An 18,496-nucleotide genomic window follows, 5' to 3' on the forward strand; every position below is an offset into this window, starting at 1 on the left:
GCCACATTTCAGTCATTCCAATCATGAACGTGTCTAAGATATTAAGAGTGTCAGTAAGGCTATTAATAGCAACACATATCCAGGTCTAGCATAATAAATGGTCCCTTGCATAGCAACTGTTCATCTTTTTCAAGCCAAGAATACCATATTCCCATTAGTTCTGCAGCACTCCAACACAAGTGCAGGCCTACTGCTGCTATGCTCTACAAGTCAGCTACTGCTGCTATCAGTTCTGCCTGAAGTGGGAGCCTGGGTCGAGCTTCAGTGGTATGGGCTCCCCCCATGTGTTTTTTATTACCTCATCTTCAGAGGTGATTTATGACTCTCACACAGGCCCCTCTTCTGAGCTGTTTATATCTGCCCAAGATAAAAGAAAATCCCGGCTTTATTACTTGGGTTGTGTGGGACTGTTTACACAGCAGACGGCCTCACTGGGGAACTGCAACAGGCCTGCATCAGGTATCTGATTTGCCTTCTCTGAGGCAATAAACTATCCCATATGCATGTATCATCTTTGTACAGTAGCAATGGCCTGATAAGTACTGAATACAAATGGTAACCTCTAGAAAAACAGATTCCACTGCTGCTAATATTGACAGTCCAAAGTAGACAGTCCATCCTCAAAGCACACAGCTTTGAGGCTTGGATTCCCTTCAAAATGTTTATATCGGGATAGGAGTTCATCCTGCCTAGTCTGTGAAATCAACCACTGTGTTAATTGGTTTGCCACTGTCTTGTGCTTGGAGTCAAGTTCATTTATTTATATAGCTCTCTGTCACAAGCATGTCTCAAAGGACAAAGAATGAGCCTAACTAAATCTAACTGATCAACAATCAATCACAGAACAGAATGATGTCACACATGGAAGCAAACCAAAGCACAAGACACACAATAGCAAGGTCAAATTGTGCTCACATTGTTTCCTGCGTTGTGTTCCACCTGTGTATTTTTGTGTATTTTTAATTGATGTTATGAGGTGAGACCAAAGACAATTGTCCAGCCCTGGTTGGACAATAAAGTTGTACTCTAAATACCTATTAAGCCACACTTCACAGGTTCAGATTTATTGATCAGTCTGTAGAATGAGTCTCCACCCACATCTGTCCTAGCTTAGCTCAGTGTCTTGTTCTATTAACTCAAGGCTTCCCTACTCCCTAAAGTTTGCCTATAGCTCCATCAAGTGGTGAAAGTGATTACAGCACAAAAAACAGACGCATGCACCAGATAGCCGCAGTGTGATTCAGAAATAATAAATGAAGAAAAATACACATGGTTTTTTCAAAGGAAGTCTACTTTGAAAGTCATGTCAATTCTGGACAAATAAATGACCAAAGAAAACTGTTACAGTATCACATTATTTTATTAGCCAGTAAAGAAGATGAACTGTGTTGTAAGGCTCTGTCTTACTACAAACCAAAGAGTGAAATCCAAAGTTTACACACACACACACACACACACAGACCAAAAATATGACAGCAGTGTAAGAAACCCACTGACACTGAAGTCAGTGAAATCTTCAAACCATCAGAACATATTTTTTATTAGAATTAGATGATAGTGTTTACAGACATCAAACTGATGATCACCTTGTAATTAATATAATTTACAGAGCTTCTTACTACATACTTCCCATACTGCCAATAAAGTTACTGTGTGACTTGAGACAATAATAAAATAACAATCCTAAATGTCTGGGCAGACCCCGCCTTCGGCCCAGAGAACAACCCTGTTGAACAGAATACAGTACAGCATCAGTAACTGTAGAATGACATTGTCTAAAGTAGGAGATATTTACTATAGTTGTAGCATGCGAGTAAATACTGTCATCACTGGAAAATGACGATGAAGATGCATAAGCTAGAAGCGGGGGGGTGAGGGGGGGACTGTAGGGAATTTGGATTTTGTCCATTCTGATTTCTGATTCTGCTCATCTCTTGACTCCTTATTTATTCTCTACAGTTTCTTGTAATCCATATAGTGTTGTTATATATAGGTCTGTAAGAGCTACTCTCACACTCTACTATATTTTAACAGAAACTGCTATTTACTACACACAGTGAATAATAATGACAACTGTTTGTGATGCTTTTGTATTTGGATGAAAGCCATCGATCTAGGTTAAAGTCCACAACTGATATTGCACAAAACAATAAAAAGACCACAACATTGCACTTTGCCAAACAAAAGAAGTCAACTGTGGAGAAGGCATATAGCCTTTACGAGACCTTGCCACCCCTCAAGGAATAGTCTGTACTTCTTGTTTTGTTGTCATTGCCTAGCCATGTAAGAAACTATGTATCAGTAGGATAACTTAATTAATACTTATTGATTTACATGCTAGCAGCAGCAAATGCGTGGGATTTTTCACTGATAGCTGGTGTTGTGTGTCAAAGCTGTTAGTTGCAGACGAGATGTGTTCTGGCATAATATTAGGACTGGGAGACAGCAACAGCAACATTTTTAGACCATGCTGACGCAAATGCTTCATCTTGTTTGATGTTCTGCATGTAGCAACATATCTTGAAGCCAAGTTAAACTTTAGGGTGCTTGTCAGTTGGATTGCAGTCAGCCATGGTTTCATCTAGTTTCAGAACTTGAGCAGCACACACAGCTAGGCTAGGTAACCATTGTATGTTGTGCAATGTAACTGATGATGCCACTTGAACTCAACAAAACATTTCTAGACAAGCTGTATAAATGGTGTATCTGAACTATGTTCCTAGGTATCAATAAGCAGAATCAGAAGTCATTTTTATAGTAAATCAATCCCACAGTTTAAAGAAATGAGTTCAAAGAACCCAACCCTCAGACTCTGGGACTGTTTGAAAATAAGCTGTGAAACTGTATGTTCCTGTTCTCAGGGAGCGAGCGGTCCCAGGCTCAGCTCTACATGGTGTGTGAGCCAGATGGCCTCAGTAGCGACGTCACTGGTCTCCTCGCTCGACCTGATGGGAGCCGCCAGGTTGCGGAAGTCATGGCGGATCTTAAAGGACACAGTGACATCCGCATCCTCCTCCTTCTGAGGGATCACCTTGATGAAGAAACCAATCTTGTTGGATTTCCTGAAGGCAACAACACTGCAGGGGGGAAAGAGATCAGGTTAAGCGTTACTACACAAACCGTATTCATTCGTGTGTGTGTGTGGGTGTGTGTGTGTGTTTGTGCTGTTACTTACTCTGGGTCATCCTGGAAGTCCTGAGGTTCGGCCAGCTCGTCGTACTCAGCGGCAGCATCCTTTCCTGCCAAGACCAGCTCCTTGGTGGGTACCATTACCTACAAAAATAAAAAGAAACTATTCAACATTCATTGGTTTCAGACTACAGGATGTGTTGACAGTACAGCTCATAGAGCCAGATTTGCAACCTAATATGCCTTTCAGCTGCTAGCATGTAGATTAATGTGTTTTGGAAAAAGGTGAAGATGTTTTCAAAGAGAGCTGAAGTATCTGTTGACGTGGCTCTGAGTTCAGCTATGCTGCTATACCTTGTTAAGACAAGTCTCCAGAGTTGTATGAAATGTAACTGTCTTAAAATATTTCTCTAGGCCTAGATTGGAGTGAAAAATTACTCCCAGGATTCCTACAGTTTGATGATACATTAGTAGAGAGTGGGCCAATATAGTTATGGATTTGAGCACTAGCATCAATAATAGCTCAATAATAACAACTTCAGACTTATCTGTATTCAGTTGTTTAGTTTTGGAAATATTCAGCTGTAGAAAATCACTGTCACACAATAAAACCAGCAACAGGACCATGGCAAGTTGCATCAGTCTGAATTAGACTATTAGAGTCATCAGCAAACTTTACAATGTCTGCTCTCATGACGGGCATCATACAGAACATACAAGAGGTGAAAAACAAAAAGGTGACATTTTTGTTTTGTTGTTTTTATATAATGTTGTTTTAAATACTTTCTGCAAAAACAATTGCCCATTAGGACAAATACAACTAGAGTTAACAACCTTGGCAGTGCTGCTGACGTCATCTGGGTCCCCCTCCTCGCAGCCGACCAGCGTGACGTGGGTAATGTTCTCCACTGGGTTGGTCAGGGTCAGCAGCACTTGGCTCTCCTGAATAGACAGGATGTGGAAAAAATAACATTGTTTAACCGAAATTACCTTTTGGCTGGCTGAATACCTCACTAACAAGGCAACGCAGGGCTTAAAGTGCCAGTTACAGATTGTTTTTTGGTTTTTTTTAAGTCTATTTCATTTTACACCCTTATCAAATGTTTTCACCACTGATTTTTATTGAGAAATAAGTAGCAGCCTCCTGTTAGCACTTGTTAGTATATAGGTAGTGCATATTAATGGATATTGAGGTGATTTCTCTCTAAATTGTATATGCAAGCCATTCGATTTATGTCTCCTCGCTGGAGTAATAATGAGTTTAGATTGAAAGGAACTGCATGAGGTTTTAAAGAGCAATGTTTCAATCCCTATTGACCACTCCTACCACTGCTAATGGCAACTATTGCCAATATCACAAAAACAAAGAGCACCAGTGTGAAAGCATTGTAAATAACCCTAACCTCAAAAAGGCTTAGTTATTGATCAGTCCACTAGGTTTCTAAAAGTCCAATACAGTCCTTGAGGGCACTACGATGCTGAATACTTTGTTTGAAAAGCATATTATAGATTCAAACATTGAGGTTAAGATTAATTAACATGAAAATTATATATTCATATTAGCCAGCGTGCCAGAACCAGTGAGGATACTGACCTTCATGTACCGGAGATTTGGAATGGACATAATTCTCACTTCAGGGATATAGCTCCTGTGGGAAGAACAGGCAGCAAGCCAATCAATACACTGTGACCCAACATTTCAACATACTGATTGATTCAATCAAGACAGCATCCAAACATATTATTTAAAACAGAAACAAAAAAAAATTATCAAAACAACAACAATCTACTGTACATATTTTGTGTAACACTAGTTTATAGTTCGGTATATGCCTTTACTTCTACCGGAGTAAATTTTACTCTGTTTACTTACATAGTGAGTACAATGAGAACTGAAATTTACAGTAAAAAACAGTCATTCTGGACTTAACCTTCCATAATTGATCTTTGCTGATATGATTTAAAAGAGACCATTCACAATCTGTGGACTGATAATGAACCACTACACTATTTCTATGGACAGTGCCAAAATGAGTGACCAGTTAATGTGGGAGTGACAATTTTGGAACATGTACAAAATCTTAATGATTTTCATTCAAAAAACTAAGTATTTAATTTAAGTAATTTATTGAACTACATTTGCTTGAGTAATCTCCTAAACATGTTTATGCTCGTACTGGAGTAAAATTCAACTTAAGTTACAAGGATCTTAATTTAATTAAACTACTCCAGTGCTTCTTCCACACCTGATTAAAAATGAAAGCAAAGGTTAAATGATATAATAAAAACTAAGAATTTGTTGACCAATACTCACACAGCCACCAGCTGAATTTTGAACTTTATTGAAGTAGGGTTGAATTCTGGCTTGCTCAAATTGTGCTCACATTTCTGTGGGAGGAAAACAAAAGAAACATTTCAGTGTAAATTTTATCTATAAAACATATTGATTAGCCTTTGATTAGCACAGGAATATAAAGCCCTGAAGTAGTACTGACCCTGCAGCGCAGTGAGCGCTTCATCAGGAGGTGTTTGTGTTTGGGGTGGAGCTGAGACGCCCCCGCTGGCTGGAAGTCAGGCTGCAGGAGCCGCTGGCGCAGTGTGGTCACTAGGAGGACAGCACAAAACTTCAATTCAACTCAACATCAATTAGAAAAGAGTCTTATAAGATCTATAATATATTACAACATCATTCCAGTACAAAGTCAATGAACATAACGAGAACCTATGAACCACTGGCATTACACAGCATCATGTGATGGGGCTTGTCAAATGTGCTAAAAATAGTTAAACTCATGAAGCTGAGCATTTCCAAACCAAACAGCACATTTACATTGCATTGCATAATAAGTTCTGGACAAGCTCTTACCCTCCGGTAAGCTGATGGGCCTGGTGTAGCAATCTTCAGGCAGGGGCTCCACCTCATCAAGGGCCTGGGCAGGCTCAATGTTGATCTCCTTCTGGTCCTCACCCTCTTTGAGGCTAGAGGAGTACACATATATTGCTATCAACAAACTCATCATATACCTTTTAATGAATACCTTTTAATGAATGAATGAATGAATGAATGAATGGCAATGAATGTAAACTGAAGGTGTAAAGCATACTGAGGCTTGTAGCAATACTCATTTACAGTAACTGGCCTCAAAAAACACATCACATTTACGGCACAACATCATTTAAATTGCAGTAAATCTGACTAGGAAACAAAATGTTTCAAATGTCAAGTCAAATACAACATCATTTCCCATCATTTCCCAGAGACAAAAGGCACTCACGAGAGTCCAGCCAGACTTGATATGGGAGCTCCAGACCTCTGCCTCTGCAGTCTGGTTCCGAGGCCATACTTTTCCTGAGCGAGTTGGAAAAAAAAACATGGGTCAGGGCTTTCTGCCTTTTGTATACTTATGAGGCAATACAATTTATAAAGTTGCTTACTCTAAAGCTAGTGTTCTACAGACTACTTTTAACACTAGGTCTTAGCCCCAAAGGTAATTTATGACAACTTTTAAACATAAAAAGGAAGAAATGTCATTTGGCATTTTAAATAAACAACAGAACAAGCCAAAAACAGATAATTTTGTTTGTCTTGTGATAAGAGACAAAACAGAATTGACCAGGATAGTGGGAGAGGGTCAACTGTCTGACAGACTGAGTCTTCAGGGCTTCATCAGTATTAACAAATATTTGGAACTGACTACATACTTCAACAGAAAGTGTCCTATTCCTTCTCTCCCCCTACCCGACATAAAGGCTCCTATTGTGTGGATCAATATCATTTACCCAAGGAGACATTCATGTGATCTGGGAGGTCACTCAGTAACAGATTAAACAAGGACAGAGAAAAGGAGAAGACAGTGCTACTGTACACGATTAGACTACCCAAGTTGTGAAAAATACAACTCACCACCACATGAATAGTGTGTTGCTGGGGGGGTAAAACCAAAATATCAGTGTGCATAAGCAAAGAAAAAAGGAGAGAATAAAGAACCAGGTGAAAACAAAGTGATTAAGCAAACATTAGTGGCAACTGGTGACATGCAACAGCAACAGAAATGCATCAGTGATGGAAAATGATCGCGGGACATCACAGCTAAATTTAAGTATTTAAATGTGATATTCCCACAACAGAGGACAGCTTAGTTTGCATTATTGAACATTAATGAATGTAACAGTAGCAGAACCCAGAGGAAAAAAGTTTGTTTGACCCCCTAAACAGAAGTATAGTGCAATAGTTCTCAACCATGTGCCATCAAGGCCCAAGAGGGTGCAGGTTTTCATTCCTAGCAACACTACAGCCAATTATTCCCTCCCTCCCTGGTCTAATGTGTGCTACTCACACTCTGGCCTCAATGGCACATGAGGGAGGACCACTGCCATAGAAAATGAACAGGGGAAAGAAGCAAACATTACTTTGAGAGCACCCTGGGTGATGTTATTGGGATTTGGGTACAATTTCTAAACCTCTTTCAAGTGCAAATGAATATTCCACAAAGTTCCTCTCCAATTTACTGTTGATGGAGCATCACCAGGCTGTGCATCTCAGTTATATTACAGATGAGAGTCTTTGTCTGCTGGTTTCTAAAGACAAAGGGCTGCACAAGTTCATAAATCTTGACTGAACTGTTGACTGTTGAATGCCATTCCAATTCATAGAAAGCTGGTGCAGTCCTGGATGACAGCAGGCTGAACTACTAGCTCTTGGATGCCATCTGTGCTGTAACAAACTGTCTGCAAATTATCTACCGAGATCCATTTGGGCCTGAAGCTATCCATTAAACATTGATACCTGCTTATGTGTTTGTTCCATTTGTTTTTGTTTGTCTTTTACATTATGCTATCATTTCTTTCTACTGTATATTTTGCACTGAGACTGAAAACAACTACCCCCAGGGGACTAATACAGTTCTATTTACCTGAGATTGACTCTTAAGCATTAGAGGGGTCTGAAATTACTCAGCATTGCATTTGACAACAAGCATTACACTACAGTCTACTGAATCACATATTGCCAATTTCAGAATCTTCCACCATTATTATTAGCACCATTAAACACCAAATGTGACACGCTGCATAGTGTCCAATTTAGAGCACATACACATTTTGTTAATTACAAATATGCTGTGTGAAAAGAGCTGTTTGTCATTTAGAAAGGTTAAAAAGCAAGGAGTGCAATTTTCAATAGAGTAAGAGGCTGAGTATCAACAGCCAAGGTAAGTGCCGGGCTCAGAGGGTGCAGAGTACCGAGAACGCCAGAGGCATGCACTGTCGTCTCCTGGCCAGCTTCTTCCTGTCTCTCTCCTGCCTCTCTCTCTGGGCCAGCTGCTGGTAATACTCTATCAGCTTGTTGATCTGTAGGGAACAAAAATGCCATCCAGAGACTAGTTATCAATGGTTCACATATGATGATCTTTTAACAAGAGCAAACTAGAATGAGGGTAACACATCCTTTATTTACAGTGTTCTGAGGCAGCATAACCCACATAACTCGTGATCAGGAAACATGTGAACAAGTCATGAGAGGATTTGAATGACCACAGGGGAAAACATACCCGCTGAGTATGAGCGTTCTCCGGCTCCTGCCATCCACCGCTCGCTGCAGAGAACAAAATATACCAAAACAGGAGGCTTAGACGATCATAAGGAACAGATACAAACCATAAAAGATTTCTTCTTGACCTCAGCTGTTGTGTTTCGGCCCTGTTGCTATTGCCTCCCACTGTAAGATTGTCTGAATCCGTTACTACTTTTAAATCATGTCTCAAGACACATTTTTATGGTTTGGCTTTTAACTGATTGTACTGTCTTTCTGTCTGTTTCTATTTTCTCTGTGAAGCACTTTGTAAACTCTGTTTTTTGAAAAGTGCTATATAAATAAAGCTTATTATTATTATTATTATTACTTCTACATAAGTTATGAAATTTGGATTTAGTGTTTGACAATTTCACATGGTGACTCTGAAAACATACTAGGTGGTGCAGCATCAGTGTAGCAAAGTTTGGGGAGAGCCCTGAAATACTGGATGACCACATAAATATGTCTACATTACATCAGATTAGTGCAGGTGTTATCATCCTTACAGACTGAGACTCACCAACAGATTTGTCAGCCATGCCCACATCCCTGGAGGTCCAGCGGCAGAAGCCACAGGCCAGGTAGTAGGCCTTCTTCATGGCTGTCTTGGTGGGATCATCGGGCAGTGGAGCTGGGATGTTGGTGGCCCGAGTGGACAGGGTGTGCATGCAGCATGGGCAGTCGAAACAGTTGGCACACCTAGAGCACACAGATAATGTAGGAAGTTAGATGGGATGACCTATAAAGACACTGAAGTAAGGGGATTGGAAAGATGCAAATACAATTAAATAATGCACTGCATGTCTAGTGTATAAATATGTAGCTTGGTCAAGGCCTCACCTGTTCTTTTTAAGCTTGGCTTCTGCTGAAGGCATGTTCTCCAAGCAGCTTGGGCAATAGTGGGAGTCCACCTGAATACCAGAGACAGTAGCATGATTACAGAGTAGCCGGCCAGTGAATTCATAGCCTCACTTGACAACATGTCTTTAGGGAGCAACTTTGATGCAACGTTAGCAACTGCATCATCAACTTTACAAAAAACAATCACTGACTAGTAACGTTAAGTTATCAAATCAACATCTTTGTTCAGTCTGCCTGGGTGTGGTGTCTGTGCTGTGAACCTTGTTAAAAAGCTATATTTTTTACACAGAGAGCGTTAGCTAGCTTGGCCTAACATTACTATTATTTGCTTTTCTGACATGACGTTTATTCAAATATTCATAATAAATTAGCTAACGTGAATCAGTTAACGTTAAGCTAACATAGTAGCAACAGCTAGCTAGCAGGCTAACTTGCGCTGTGAATATTCGGCCTAACGTAACGACTACGGAAACCTCATGTACAGCCTATCAGATGGCAAGACTGCTGAATAAATGCTGATTGACAAGCGGCTTGGCCACACCGTGGGTGAGGTTATGTGACAAATCCCACCTACCTGTCAAAGCAAGCAACTGAGCTACTAGCTAATTGGCTAACAACAAAGTAGCTAGCTAACTGAAGCTGTAGCTAACCGCTAGCTTATCATAACCCTCAGCAGAGAATAACGTTACGTACCTCGTGAGACACACATTCCAGGGATCGCAGCTCACTACAGTAACGACAGAAATAAAGTTGAGATAAGGGGGATCTGATCTTTTTCTCCCCACGAACCAGATAGATAACTCTATCTGGCTGCAAAAGGGACGCCATCGCTGTCCAGTCAGTGCAGCCGAAAGCTCAGGCTAGCCGTGGTGTCGTCGCTAGTCGTCTGGTCTTTGGGAAAAATAATAATCTGCTCCATGTCGACCTCAAGTGGTGAACATAGAAAATGTCTGCATGCAACACGGCAACACTACACGCATTCAACATTCAGTAGAGTGTTGTGCCATATCTGTAACTAAGAGGCGTTGTTAGGCAAAAAGCATTCATCCTGGGGGCTGACTCTTATACAACTGTATTTGTTAGACCCATGTGACTGGTTATATAGCCTACACACTAATGTTCCAAGATGTCACTGATTTATTCTTCACGCCTGGTATTCAGACTTGTTCCAAATCAAAGGGAAGTGAGACATTTGGTTATCCAGCATGTATAACTGACCGGCACTGTAGGCCTGCCAGCCTGCAGCCAGGCCAGCGTTGGTTTATGATCAACAAGTGGCATCAATCAACCAGGTCTCTATGGTTATGATTTTGTGAGCAGGGTGGTCTGTAACTTAACCAGGCTGATTCACCAGCTCAACCAGGCCTGCAAATCCAACCAGTTTATTACCAGCTTGACCATCACCAAACCAGCATCAGACCAGCCGAAAACCAGCTAGTGAAACTGGATTCTCAGAGGAACATGCAGAGAAATAAGTTCCCGTACACTGTGTGAAATATGGAAAAATAAAGTGCTCTAAAAATGGAGAGAGGATAAAAGGGGCCTTGAAAGAGACAGGTCTACCACCCACGGGGCATAATGGCCGAGTCACAGCTCACCATGGCAACAGCTGATCCCAGCGAGGCGAAATCTAGTTGAATACAGCCATGCGCGAGATGATTCATGAATGAAAAATTAAACCAACAGTTTTTTCTCTCCTATACTGCAAAGATGACGCTTCTCATCTCGTATTCAGTCGTGATGTCGAGATTCAGCCAAGATCGATTTGTCCCAGCACTGCAATCTTTTTTTTTTTTTTTTTCTCGTTTCATTTGAATTAGCCTATGGGTCTCTCCTGAAAGTCCTGAATGATGTTTGTGAAGTGGGTTAGGCACCAGGCATCCTTACAGTGACAGATGGGCTAGTAGACACAGAGACCTACTTACTGTTTGGCTTTATATTTTGGCAGTTTATCAGAGCCTTTATTGAAGAAAGTGGATGTTATAAAGGCGAACTGCTAGATCTATATAACTGTATAACTACGGACTATATAAACAACAAAAAATGGTATATAATGCCTCATAAGGAGCCCATTGACTGTTTATGCACAATCATAAACCAGAATTAGTTCCTTATGTGAATATTAGAATGGAGTGTTATTTAAAGAGCCTTGTGGATACTCTCTTATTTCATGCAGCTAATATTATGCCAGTGCCAGTGTTGATTTTACACTTTCAGAGTTAAATTAAAAGCGACAGTTTTACTGTGTGTGTGTGTGTGTATCATGGGACCTTGAGGTTTATTAGTGACTGTAAGCACTGTGTATGTTGTATGCTCAACTTCATTCAGCTGCCCCGTCCCCTCATAGGCTCATTAACTTGTAGACTTTTATCTATAACGCCATTCTGCCTCCGCATTATTTGTGCTCTTACATCTCCAAATTAGATTCTGCAGTCTGCATGTTGTTTTTGCTGTCTGTTAAGGTCTGAACTAAATGAGACAATAAAAGCTTTTATGTATTTTTGCTCCCTTCTACATGCAAGCCAAGGCAAATTGAATTAAAACTGAAAGAACTGGTCACACTTGGTTTATGAAGGATTTTGAGGAACATTCAGTGAGGAGTTTACCCCGGATTTTGCTGATTAGGTTTGAGTGAATGAATTTTGACTTTGCACTTATCCTTTCATGTGATTTTTATTTTGTTTGTTTTATGTTCTATATTGTTGGTCTGAAACTTTTATGTTTTTCATGATCATGCTTTGGCCAGGTCAAAAAAAGATATTTAACCTGAGCTGACCTGATCTAAAACGTAGTGGGACTTCACATATAGTGCAGGCAGGACTACTGTCTGACAGCGGACTAAAAATAAACACACTCCAAGCCTTCATTCAGAACTGAAGATTTGTCCCAGTGTAGTACAACGGTTATAGATATGTGAAGTACAAGATAACCGGAATAGCTTATATCAGTGTCCATGTGCAGATAGCAGGGTTCAATCAGTTTTCCAGACGTGTGTGACGTGTGTGTGTGTGTGTGTGTGTGTGTGTGGGTGTGTGTGTGTGTGAGAGAGAGAGAGAGAGAGAGAGAGAGAGGTGGGGATGGGGGCATGGGGTGATTGCCACTGGGAAGGAGCTGTTGCAGTGGCAGGTTGTGCAGGGATTTATTCACTGGATCTGTTCTCCAGAGTGTGTCAAACAGTTGCAACAGTGGGCAGAGTCAGCAACAATGTTCTTTGTCATTTCCTTTGCTCTGGTGTCTTTTTGATGACAGCTAACTTCATTCTCTGCCGTTTGAACGACACAGAGTGGGAGGAGAGTGGTGTCTCTCGACATCTGAACAGCGCTGCATTGATTACAGCGGGGAGAAAGGCCTGTGGGCTCCTGCAGAAGTCATCCTCATCTCCACTGTCTAGACAGCATTAAGTTCAAGGTTGTTGTTGGCACTTCAAGACCCCAGTGTGGCCAGTAGACAGACTACTTGTTTCTGATTAGGGCCACTTAGGTGTGTGTGTCGTCCGCAGACTTGTGCAGCTTGACTGAAGGGTCACTGGAGTTATTTGTGTACATTGGTGTACAGGGAGTGTTGTATTGGTTTAAAGCAGCCTCCTGCCTGTATGAAAGTCCATAAAAATTTGATTTTGACTAAAACTTGACCCAAGAGCATGTGTACTGAAATGGGATGAGCAGATAAACAGATACTTTTTTGTATTTGTGGCTCCCCCATGGATCAGTTTTAAACAGACATAGTTCCTTATCTGACTTTGTGACCACCACACCCCTTTTTTAAGTTCTTTGGTAAATAGCAGCCTTGTGGCCAGGCAAGTCTAACAATAGTGTGTAGGCTACCAGGTTTTGCATGGATTGGATTTGCATGTTTCTAAAAATGCAAAATAGCATAAAATGCACGTACACTGGAAAACTCAGATAGCTGAGACAGTGTGTAAATTGTAAATGTATTTAAGACAAATTACAATTAAATTACAAATTTATGTAGATGCAAACTTGGGACTTTCAGGGCTAATACTCTGCCTAACCTAACATTAACCCAGGAATGAATATGGTACTAGACACACACACACACACACACACACACACACACACGCACAACTTTCTAGAACATCTGAAAATGGGCAGTGCGCCGGTTTCCGATTGGCACCAAACGAACCGAGCGTCAGTTTTTTTGTTGCGTATGTACGTCACCAGAGGGCGTCACCTCGACCAGCTGTGACAGAATGACCAGATGAGTTATTTTATCCCGGGGGAGCAGAGCAGAGGAGCGTGATAAACCTGCACCGTGTCGCCCAGCATGTGGGTCTTACCTCTGGTCCTGCTGGGGCTGCTGCGACCCGGCATGGGCGGATTCCCACTCACCCAGGTAAGTCCGTTCACCTCCTAAAGGAGCGTTATACAGAAACGGGTGACGTCATGACGATATTTTTCTATATTCACTAGGCTATCTAAACTGAGCAGTTGAATGACATAACACGGGCCTATTGGTAGGGGAGATGATTGTAACATTAAAAAAAAAAAAAGGGAGAGATGTGACTAACCTGTACGTGTAGCGATACTGGGGACGTGTTCCCAAACTGGTTGATTTGTTTGGTTGTTTTAATTGGTGTAGCTTGTGTTTTAGAATCATATATATGTGTATATAGGCTACATATTATTTATATGACGCCTTATCAAAGATGCATGATCTGAGACCATCAGGATTTGCAAAAAGTTATTTTGGGGATGATTTTAAGTGATTTCCAAAGCCTGCAGTCAATTGTAGCCTAGGTTACATGTACCATAACTCTGATTTAAAAAATATTAGAAATAATATGAGAAAATTGCATCTTGATTCTATTTTTACCGTCAAATGCCCATTGGTTTTCCTGCTTGTACAAACGTATCCGAATATACAAAGCAGACATGCAAATCAATAGGACACCAGTGTTTCTCTCTCATACACATACTCACTACACTGGTACACCTAGTTCTGCTGCGGTACAAATCCCTTTTAGCCTATAACATAATCATTATCATTTTATTGTTTGCTCTGCTTTATTTCTGGATGGGTATAAATCAAACAGATCCAGCCCAGGCTCGGTGGGTTTATTCTAGCAAAGTGCCTCTCTGGCTTTGAGAGCAATGTTCTCTGACTCTGTTGACATTAGGTTTGTGTTTGTAGCAGGCAGATGTCAAATGAAAACAGAGGTATGGGGGGGGGAAAGGTAAAAAAAAAAAAGTGTTACATCTGTTCCCGGTTCTGGTTAATGTGTTGAGACACACTCTGCAGGAGCCATTTGGTAAATGAACTGTTGTGTATACTGAGTACACAACTGATGTTTGTATTGGAGACCAGACAAAGATAATCACCAGCTTATTCACCTTGTCCTCTAAAGATTACACAGTAGTTTGCAATTTTGATCAGAGGGAGGTTTCCAGATGAACACTTGTTTACAACTTCTCATTCAGAAAGAAATATTGTATATCCTCTTGATCAACACATTTCCTCAGATTAAATACATTTTGGACATCCAGATGAACTTTTTTCATCAATTTGAGTTTCACTGGCCGAGTAAAAAAAAAATCATACTATTAATCATAGGATAATAAATCAAACAGTCAATGTTATTTTTTTCTCTTATGCTTTTTCTCTCCAAGAAATGAAAGCACTTGTATACAGAATTAACCCTTTCTAGTTAATGTTTATCAAAGAGTAATGCACATTCTTCTAATTTGCCAGGAAATAACTCACGTAACATTAAAATAATAAATATCATTAAAAGGACTGTTTGGCAAAAATCTTTAAAAAAAAAAAAAAGCCCACACATGATCAAACATGACTAATCAAGCGAGAGAGGGCAACTCTGTGTCAAGGCCCACTTTTGGCTTTGACCTCCATTGTGAAATCATAGATGCCAAGAGTACAAGTTGTGTTGAAGTAAACTCTAATAAAGTTTCATATCTCTTTGGATAATATACCATGCATGTCATTTTGGAAGCGAGGTTTACTGGCATGCATTTGTCTATCCACAAAAGCTTCAGCTGTGACCAAAATACTACACTGAGGAGTAATGGATCAATCACTGTGTTGGCTGTTGGCCAGATAAAACAATAATAACCTGTTGTGACCAATATTTTTGTCCCCAGCTGTGTGACTCAGCCACTGACGGCACCATTTACGGTTACAAGGCAAAGACCCTAAATGGCAGTCGCACTGTGTCCCTCAGTGAGTACGCAGGCAAGACTGTCCTCTTTGTCAATGTCGCCACGTACTGAGGACTCACCTTCCAGTACCTGGGTAAGAAATGCCACCACAGGCTTTATTCTTTGGTGTGTAACAGCATAATAAACGAGCCTACCTGAGCATATTGTATTTTTTTTCCTTTCCTATAATCAGAGTTGAATGCACTACATGAGGAGATGAAGCCGTATGGACTCACCATTCTCGGATTTCCCTGCAATCAATTTGGGAAACAAGAACCAGGGAAAAATCATGAAATTCTACCAACTTTAAAGTGAGAAATCTTTCTTTTTTCAGTGCAAGTTAGCCTCAAGTCAGCCACAACCTACTGCATGCACAGAAAATGAAAACTTTGTATCTCCAAAATGTGAACTTTCCAGGAATGAAGAAAGCCAGCATTGTTTCTAGCTTGATAACAATACATTTTTAAGATTATCCAATGAGTTTTGAAAGGGTTTCACAAGCCTAAACATGAGTAAAAATAATGAAAATCACCAAAAATTGGGTTACAAGGTTTTCACAGTGATATTAATTCCTATTAAATTACATTAAATTAAAGTTGTAATTTAATGTATATAGCTATATCTTTTTTTAATGAGGTGGAGTAACATAATCTTGATCCTGCATAGTGTAGAGAGGAATTTGCAATATTGGCAAATCCTCTGTCAATCAGCAAAGCTTCATTTAATCTGGGAAATCATCCTTTGGCAAGAAGATCAGTTTCTCCTCATATCCTCACCCTAACCTGCATAGAATGTATGGCTCAGATTCCATCAATCATCCCATATCCATAGCCAGGCCTTTGCAGTAGATTGTGGCTTTGCACAACGTGAGCTGAATCTAGGGCAGCTGCCAAGCCGCAGCTCATGAAGCGTTGGCTGCACAAAGTGCTTAGAGGCACGTCCACTGATAAGCTGACCTCTTCCTGGATTCCAGGCATGTCAGGCCCGGCAATGGATTTGTTCCAAACTTCCTGCTGTTTGAGCGCGGTGATGTGAATGGAGAAAATGAGCAAGGAGTTTACACTTTCCTAAAGGTACGTTTTCCCTTAAGATGTTGACAACTTGTGTGTCATTTAAAGATGTATTTTATATATCAATAGAGATAGACTATGTATTATAGTAGCGTTTAAATCAAATAGGGTGTTATACTAATCCTATTCTCCACTTGAGTTGTGCACAAACTCTTTATTAGAAGCATGCATGTCAGTCTCTTTATTCAACATGGCTGCACAGGCTGCTTGCTCAGTCACCTTTGGCCGTATTGCTCTAGGTTGGTCCAGGGCCTCCCAGCCAGTGCAGACACATTAGAGAAAACAGACTCTTTTTCAACTGTGACCTGTGTACAAGGATCAGTTCACATTATCAGAATAAAGCATGTAACAGGTGCATTTGTATTCCTTTCACACCCAGCCAGCTCATGTTTATCCAGTAGCACCCAAAAGCACACAAACCTCTGCACAGAAGCATATGCACTACCAAACAAACATCCAGTAGCAAGCATTTAACAGTCACTAATAACTTATTGATTCTGGAGCTATTAAAATAACTTTATTTCTCCCTAATCAGGTTTGTCACCTGTCCTTTACATTTGTAAAAAATATATAAACAATTTAACCTTTATATAAATTTCTAGTCTTCGATGGAATTTCTCATTTTCTCTGGATGTGTTGCAAATCCAAATTGGTCTCGTGCTCATGTAAATCTGTCAGGTGGAGGTTTACAGGGTTCCCACACCTTTCTTACTCATGAAATTGCAAAACTTTTCCATGACACCTTTCCAAATTTCCATGACCAAATTTGACTGAATTAAAGAGTAACCATCAACTATACTAATTTTAAGCATTAGTTTGTTATATTAGTTTAACTCCGTCATAAAAAAAGAACAATATTTTCCTCCTGCAGGGAGGTCTAGACTGTTCCAGATCCAGCCACAGCTTTTTGTGTCAATAGACAGTATTCAAGAAAAAAAATCACAAATCGAATTTCATGACTTTTCCAAAACCTTTCTCCTTTTTACATTTCATAACATCCCCAGGCCTAGAAAATACCATTTTGAACCCCTGGATTAATCACTTTGTGCATGCCAGTTTTCATGTCTCTCACTAGTCTTGTGCCTCCTGCCATGCAGAACTCCTGCCCGCCGGTCGGAGACAGCTTCGGAAACCCCACTGGCCGGCTCTTCTGGGATCCTCTGAGGATCACTGACATCAAGTGGAACTTTGAGAAGTTCCTGGTGGGGCCAGACGGGAAGCCGGTGAAGAGGTGGTACCCCAGGGTCAATGTTTCTGAGGTCCGGGCCGACATTCGCAAATACTTCAGCCAACTCTACGCTCAACAGATTTTTAATTAGGATTTTTGCTTCATCATATTGTGTATTACCTAGATTCCGGCTAGATTTTCCATATAATGCAAAATTGTAGTGAGATAAACAGGATAATAGAACTTAGGTAGAACGCGAAAGAGATTTAGTAACATCAAGTGTTACAGTAATGGTATGTAACAGTTCCTGATACATGGAGATGGCATGTTGAATGAAGGGGAGGCTTGAAAACAGTAACTCTGTGGTGCCTCCTCGGAGTCTGGGGTCCAGGCCGGCTCTTCAGTGCATTCAGGCCGCTCTGCAATCCCACAGCGTCATGTCATCTCCCCAAACAGGGCCTGTTAGACACTACAGCCTACATGTTAATTACTTTCAATAAATCATGAATAACAGAAACAGTGT

General features: G+C 40.5%; 2 protein-coding genes across 3 annotated transcripts; one reads left to right on the forward strand and one right to left on the reverse strand.

The window, feature by feature from the left end:
* Positions 1–1,349: 1,349 nt before the first annotated feature.
* On the reverse strand, positions 1,350–10,446 carry dctn4 (dynactin 4). 2 transcript variants are annotated; one of them, XM_071529018.1, is made up of 14 exons: positions 10,256–10,446; positions 9,542–9,612; positions 9,222–9,400; positions 8,679–8,722; positions 8,371–8,478; positions 7,034–7,054; positions 6,405–6,478; positions 5,996–6,108; positions 5,625–5,734; positions 5,444–5,517; positions 4,724–4,778; positions 3,964–4,071; positions 3,176–3,273; positions 1,350–3,077 (listed from the first exon to the last, which is right to left on the reverse strand). In XM_071529018.1, exons 1-14 carry the CDS (start codon positions 10,388–10,390, stop codon positions 2,858–2,860), a joined length of 1,410 nt encoding a protein of 469 aa, XP_071385119.1. In that variant the 5' UTR covers positions 10,391–10,446; the 3' UTR covers positions 1,350–2,857. The 2 variants fall into 2 exon arrangements, with proteins under 2 accessions (XP_071385119.1, XP_071385120.1); XM_071529019.1 differs by lacking the exon at positions 7,034–7,054.
* A 3,338-nt stretch (positions 10,447–13,784) lies between these two features.
* On the forward strand, positions 13,785–18,495 carry gpx3 (glutathione peroxidase 3). Its single transcript, XM_071529017.1, has 5 exons — positions 13,785–13,915; positions 15,679–15,829; positions 15,929–16,046; positions 16,709–16,808; positions 17,903–18,495. Exons 1-5 carry the CDS (start codon positions 13,847–13,849, stop codon positions 18,122–18,124), a joined length of 660 nt encoding a protein of 219 aa, XP_071385118.1. The 5' UTR covers positions 13,785–13,846; the 3' UTR covers positions 18,125–18,495.
* The last annotated feature ends 1 nt before the right edge of the window (position 18,496 follows it).

Source organism: Centroberyx affinis, unplaced genomic scaffold (genome assembly GCF_046629955.1).
Source record: "Centroberyx affinis isolate AG114_WGS23_722 - 3 ecotype Tasmania unplaced genomic scaffold, CSIRO-AGI_Caff_v1 ptg001754l_1, whole genome shotgun sequence".
Classification (NCBI taxonomy): Eukaryota; Metazoa; Chordata; class Actinopteri; order Beryciformes; family Berycidae; genus Centroberyx; species Centroberyx affinis.